Genomic DNA, 6,199 nt, shown 5'->3' with positions numbered 1-6,199 from the left:
TGGGGGGTGATGTTGAACATATTCATGGTTTCATTTCCAGTGTCAGGAAGAGGCAGAGGGCATGGGATCTGGAACTTCTTTATGATCACCTGCAGGAATATATAGAAAAAATATATTTTTANAGGGCGCTATATTTTTACAGTGCCTAAATGAACTAAACATTTAAGTTTTTAATGAAATGATGGGTTGTATCTGACTGTCAAAGGAGGAATAAGGAAACAAGGTGGGGTTGTACTCACCACAATCAGAAAAAACACCATGCAGAGCAGAGAGAGACCACTGGTGTAACCAAGGTAACCTAAGGGAGACAGACAAAATGTCATCGCCGCTCTAAGGCTGCCTCTTCTACTTTTATTATTACTTAGGAACAACAGTTTATGACACACACACACACACACACACACACACACACACACACACACACACACACACACACTCCTTACCTAGGTTCCGGAGCAGCGAGAGAGGCAGGATAACAATAATTGAGACCAGAATCACAAGGTAATCTTCATTGATGTACCATTCACTGAAACACATACACAAAAAACATTTTGTGAGATTCGTTAGCTTACAACTTCACTGCTGCACTGACAACACCTACAAGCGTCAAAAATAGCTGACAGAAACTGGTCTGCGCAGGATGACAGCATCGCTCCTAGAAATAGGCCCAACAAAGCAGCACAGAGGAGCTGAAGCCACATCAATTTTTAAAAGTTGGAGCGAGGTCGCAGTGAGCTCATGCTGCGCACTATCTCGATGCGGCACTAGTCGTGTTTTCTAAAAGGGGTTCTTTGAAGGGCCCGCTCTGAGTAACAGGGCGCTGGCATCCCTTAAGATGTCCAGACATCCCGCCTACACAGCTGCTCACACAGACAGACAAAGACTCTACTTCACCTTCTCTGAGAGTTGGCTCCAGATAAACAACAGGCAGCCATTTTGGGTGGTGTTCCACTTTACTTTGAGTGCTTGCTGACATAACCCTACCTCGCAAATATATGGCCTAATCTTTTGCTGATTGTTGTTTTGACAGATTTTTTGTAAGTTAGCCTCACCTAAACATTGATTTACATTTTTATAATGAGTTTGGAACATTAAAAATTCATTAAAGATATAGTTAAGAGTAGGGAAAGAACAAGCACATAATCCTGGAAAAATTATCCATCATGTTTTCTTATAGTACTATAAGTTAACTCTGTTTTTATTTCTGACCTCTAGAGGGTGCTATACAGCATTGTCCTCCTTTATTGTGCGAGGCATTCCATCATTTTGTACCTTTGCAGTTTTTGTCATTTTGTAAAAAAAATGTACGACAAGGCAAATACTACAAACACAATTTTTTAAATGAAACAACAAAATGACTTTTTCGGGTACAAAATGAAGCCATCTGATGCGAGACATTTTGTACTGACCAGGCATAAATTAATACCCAGCTTGGGGACGTTTTCATAACTGCTTTGACAACCGGTGATCAGAAAGAAAATAATTTGAAATAGATTACTCACCCATCATTTGCTCCAGTAAAGGACTGAATGACAATGGGGAGTTCTTTTTTGATGATGTAGAGGTAGCTTGACATGGCTGCAAAAATTAAAAAGAAACAAGAGCAGTTAGTATGTTTTATTCAAACACACGCTGAGTCATGCTTCTGTAGGCATTCAGGAACAAAAATGTTCCTATGGAAAAAGAAGTGACTTGAGTAGTTTGATGCCATCTCCACAGTCTATTATTTTCCAACATGCACATGATGGTGAGTGTAGGGAGCAGTTCAATCATAGTTGCATAACACAAAAAGAGCCATTTTGCTACTTAAAGGTCAGTCCCTCACCTCCAATGTTCTGCATGGTGATGGAGCAGGAAGCAGCCAGTTTGCCTGGGATCCCAAAGGCCTTGTAACCCAGTGACTCATAAACAAGAGCACCTGGAAAAAGAGGATAAAAACGCAAAGCGTTTTAAATCTTGACATATAAATGTGATCAAACATAAAAAGGTTGCTGGAAAGTTGGAGCTGGTGCTCACCTGCTTCATCGGCTGTCTTCAGCAACAAGTGGACAGAATACAAGGAGAAAATGGCAACGGAAACCAGGAGAAACCTGTAAACACAAGAGAGAGAAAAGGTCTTCAGTTGTAGACTCGTGACTAAGATGTAATTACAAGGGGAAAAAACGTGACTGCAATGAGCAGCAGGCCCTGATCAATGCTAAAATGCTGAACCTGAGACTTTAAAGGCCGACTGAAAGACAACTGTTCTTTCCTGAGGGTAAACAAACACGCCCACCTTTAGCTAATGTGAAGGTCAGGTGTTATTCCATGACTGCTGAGCTTGTCCTAAGTTCATTGACTTTCCAAAAGGCTCGAACCTTGCATTGTTCTTTGCTTTTTTTTTTTTTTTGCTTGTTTCAGAGACTTTTGACACATCACCGCTTCCCAACTTGAGCCATCAGCTTTTTAAGGAAGTATCTTTGACAGCTAAGAGTCTGCACAGAATCACTTTGATGTAAAAGCAATAAATCTAGAGTGAAATCTGGGTGAAATCCGGAACAACCCCCTTCAAATGATGGACTGCAACAGCAGAGTAGGATGGGATGAGAGGTTTCCCTGCACAAGATCATCTTAATACCACCCATATACTGTAAGTCCAGTACAGTTTGTCCCAACGTATTAATAGACCAGGTGGAAATTAATCTCTCAACCATTTGAGACTCGCAATGCAAAAGTGAGATCACTGTCTGCCCACTTGCTCTCATTGGACATCCTTAGTATGTCTCTTGACAAAATTAGCTTCAACCCAGCAAATATGCCTCGGTTTATGTCTGGTTAGGAGCCACTTTGTCCTACCAGCATTCAGCCTTCACCCAACAATGTACACAAGAAGTAGCTACTTTGGTTTTTTAAGGTCCAACTTCCTACAGATCCTGACCTAGATTAGTCGATTGCCGTCAGACCGAGATCCTCAGTGGACCATTCATGATCCCCAGCATGTGAATGGCATCTATTGGTTTATGTAACGCCTGGCCACCAGGATTATCAGTAAGCTGCTTCTCTGGAAAGTGGCCTACAGCTTCCGACTGATGATATGCACACGACCACGAGGCGAACTGAGAGAAAACATCCGCATTCTGCTTGATCCAGGAAATCACTTCTACTTTTTCATTGCTTAGATGAAAAGTTAGTAGAGCTCTCTTCCTCATATTAAATGCCATCTGTGCATCATGCACTAGAGTAAACAAAGCCTCAGTAACATAATCTTCTTTGTTCTGTTTAAAAAAACTAGGAAGAGTCTGATGAAACCCAGGGCTCGAATGTCACAAGAAGTGTTGAAGTTGTTCACATGAACAGCCAACAGGGGTCACCATTACCAAAACCCTCCAACCATCTGCTTTTCCTTGAAGATGTTTTTATCTCTTCAACATTTCTAATCTACAGCAAACATAGGTGAAACACGCACAAATCAGAACAACTGCAAATGTTTGAGCTGGCATGTTGCCTCTCTTTCAGGGTCACACACCTGTTGGCAGAGGGGGGGAAAAAACCCTATCTTGCACAGTTTGGGAATAACAGGACCTGAGACCTTGAAGAGACACCTGCCTGAATTGGAGTTGAGAAATGTTGGAGGTAAAAATGAGGTTTCAGGTTTTAGGTGATGGAAAAATGCTTACACAAACAGGGCGATGCCGGTGTTGGCCATGGCAAAGGACAGACCCAGGATGCCGCTGCCCATGATGGCATTGCCCAGGTTGAAGACGGACATGCCGAAGGAGGCATTGCCCTGGTGCTGAAGAGGAGAAAACAGAATTTTCAAAGAAATAGCAGAAAAAAAAATACATTGTGGAATAAAAGTGACTAAACTGGAACTTACATATTCAGTTTCATACTTCTTCTTGCTTGGGTTATGATCAGAGAGGAAGTTTTGACTCTCTGGATCTGCATCTGGGTATTGCCTTTAATAGAAGAAACAGACGTGTTAAATGAGCTGACATATTGAACTTTTCTTTTGGTCTTTAGCCCTTTTAAAAAAGAGCCTCACCCATTGAGAGGAATCTTCTTGGGAAAGTCAGGGTACGCAAAGTCGTTGCTGTTGGAGCTGCAGCTGTCGTCGTCTTGAGGAGCGTTCAGGCTTTTCATCTCAATTCTAGAACCGGCCTTCTTGTCATTGGGCATTTTAGAGCTGAAAACATAGAAATCATAACAAAAAGGTTTTAAGTAATTGTGTTTAGCGTACATTTATTTTCCCTGACACCATATCTGCCACACCTCTGCTTCTTATTGTCTGTTAAGGTGTGTTACTGGCAACAATAATCATAGAAGATAAGGCCAGGCAGACAGGGATTCCTTGTGTCAGAGTGCATATCATCAGAACAGATCAAAATCGTCACTTACATTTATTGGTTTGGTTTTAACAATGTCTGATATTACAAGTAGGTGCATAAGATGTGCTGGTTAAGGATTTTATAAAGCTTATTCTGATGAGGCGTTTTAGGTCATCAAAATGTACTAAGTGTGTTTTTTTTAAGGTAGATTGTCATCCGTTTTATTTAAACAAGAAGTTCCGTTTTTAATGTATGCAAAGGAAGCATATCAGATTCTATTTTGAAATCTCGTTTCAATACAATCCAAATATTGTATATCAATGCCAATCTTTCCTTTAAGCAGTTTTTTGGGGGTGATAACAGTTTTTGATTGAGTAGCACCGAGCGACAGATGAGGCATCGATGAAATCGCCATCAATATTAGACCGCGTGAGTGAGATATTTTCAGCGACGGGAGGGGCTGAGTGATGAGGCAGCGAGTGGAAAAATACCGGAGCGCGAGTCTTTACAGCATCACCAGACTTGACTGAAGAGGAAGGGATGCTGAAGGACAAAAAGACCCGCAGAGGCTGATCTCTACAACGCCCCTCAGAAAATCATTTATTATTTACATTACTTCATAAAAAAAGTTTTAAAACAGTTTTAAAGACAACCAGCCTTTAAGAGCATGAAACAACAGAATCGGATAAAATCTTGAGGCAAATGTGCTCCAGTTGTCGTGACTTACTAAAATGTTCCCTCCTGTGTGTTTCTGTTATCCATTCCTCCCCAGATTGAGCAACCAGATCCATTTAATGACATTATTTCCACAGCCGGCTCCAGCAGAAACAAAGACACGTGTGTTCCTTGTATGGGCATAGCTTGCCATTTTGTTCCGCAACGGCTTGCGCTCTGACTGACGCCCAAGCTGTTTCTACATTTTTCAAAAATAAATTGATTCTTTAAGCTATATATTTTAATGTAAGTTTTTTTGTTTTGCCTACAAATGCAACATTCAGACATCAATATGACACGCCTTTAGACATCATTAAATTCGATTGACCACAAAGGCTTCATTTGTTCACATATGACGCATCGCGCTTTTTTTTAAAGGAAAAAAAAAAGATTTAAATATTTAAAGTGTCATGTTTTTAATTATTAGCCACAGGGGAATCAAAAATAAATACATATATTATTTACTGAATAAATAGTGAATTTGCGGATTACAGATCATAATAAAATAAGAGTTTGATGTCCTAAGCTTCCGGGGGTTTGAAAATCTGCACTTCCTCCATCTAGTAATTTTCCAGTCTATTCATTCAACACCGGCATTCTTACCTTCGTAGGGGGAAAGAAACCCAAAAAAATCCTTCCTTTTGAGGACAAAACAAGAGATCTCCAATCGATTTCTTCACAAAAATCAGTCGATCCTTAAGAATATTTACGTTATTTATAAATGAGTAGAAAATGAATGAAAAACTCTAAGCGAAAAGACGATCTGATGTTTAAAAAGACAACCTAAGCAATTCAAGTAATCAAAGTGAAAATACTTGAAATACCAAGGACTGACACGAGTAAGAAGGATAAATTTGGTTTATAAAGAAAGAGAGACAGAAAGCAGACTCTGTGTTCCCGAAGAAGAGCCAGTACTGGAGGAGGGGTTGGGACTCACCCTTTATTGCATCAGCTACGATCCCCGAAGGGGGGCGGAGCAAAGGCTGGACTAGATTTACGCACGCTGTGACGTGCTATTGTATACAAACAGAGCTGACCCAGAGATCTAGCTACTAGGAAACCACAGGGATCCACCAGTGGAGGTCCTCCCAAGGAAAATCACCCTGCCCTGAATTCTACTTTACAAAATATAAAAGAACTATCCATTTCTGCAAAAGCACTGTTGTAGATGGGAAAAA

General features: G+C 40.6%; 1 protein-coding gene across 1 annotated transcript in view; it reads right to left on the bottom strand.

Annotated features, from left to right (window-relative positions):
* LOC106957703 (sodium-coupled neutral amino acid transporter 2-like) overlaps nucleotides 1–5,939 on the bottom strand; it is a 12,539-nt gene extending 6,600 nt beyond the window's left edge. The window contains exons 1-10 of the mRNA XM_015049134.1: nucleotides 5,625–5,939; nucleotides 4,025–4,165; nucleotides 3,857–3,938; nucleotides 3,657–3,772; nucleotides 2,017–2,090; nucleotides 1,826–1,918; nucleotides 1,503–1,578; nucleotides 444–526; nucleotides 240–298; nucleotides 3–89 (exon numbers count right to left, since the gene is read on the bottom strand). Of these exons, the coding sequence (XP_014904620.1) occupies nucleotides 3–89; nucleotides 240–298; nucleotides 444–526; nucleotides 1,503–1,578; nucleotides 1,826–1,918; nucleotides 2,017–2,090; nucleotides 3,657–3,772; nucleotides 3,857–3,938; nucleotides 4,025–4,158 (804 nt within the window). The 5' untranslated portion in view covers nucleotides 4,159–4,165; nucleotides 5,625–5,939. The remainder of the gene's footprint in view (nucleotides 1–2; nucleotides 90–239; nucleotides 299–443; nucleotides 527–1,502; nucleotides 1,579–1,825; nucleotides 1,919–2,016; nucleotides 2,091–3,656; nucleotides 3,773–3,856; nucleotides 3,939–4,024; nucleotides 4,166–5,624) is intronic.
* Nucleotides 5,940–6,199: the final 260 nt, after the last annotated feature.

The sequence above is a fragment of the Poecilia latipinna genome, unplaced genomic scaffold (genome assembly GCF_001443285.1).
Source record: "Poecilia latipinna isolate Pla-1442-1.1 unplaced genomic scaffold, P_latipinna-1.0 Scaffold928, whole genome shotgun sequence".
In the NCBI taxonomy this organism is placed as follows: Eukaryota; Metazoa; Chordata; class Actinopteri; order Cyprinodontiformes; family Poeciliidae; genus Poecilia; species Poecilia latipinna.
This window is presented reverse-complemented; position numbering and strand designations above follow the sequence as displayed.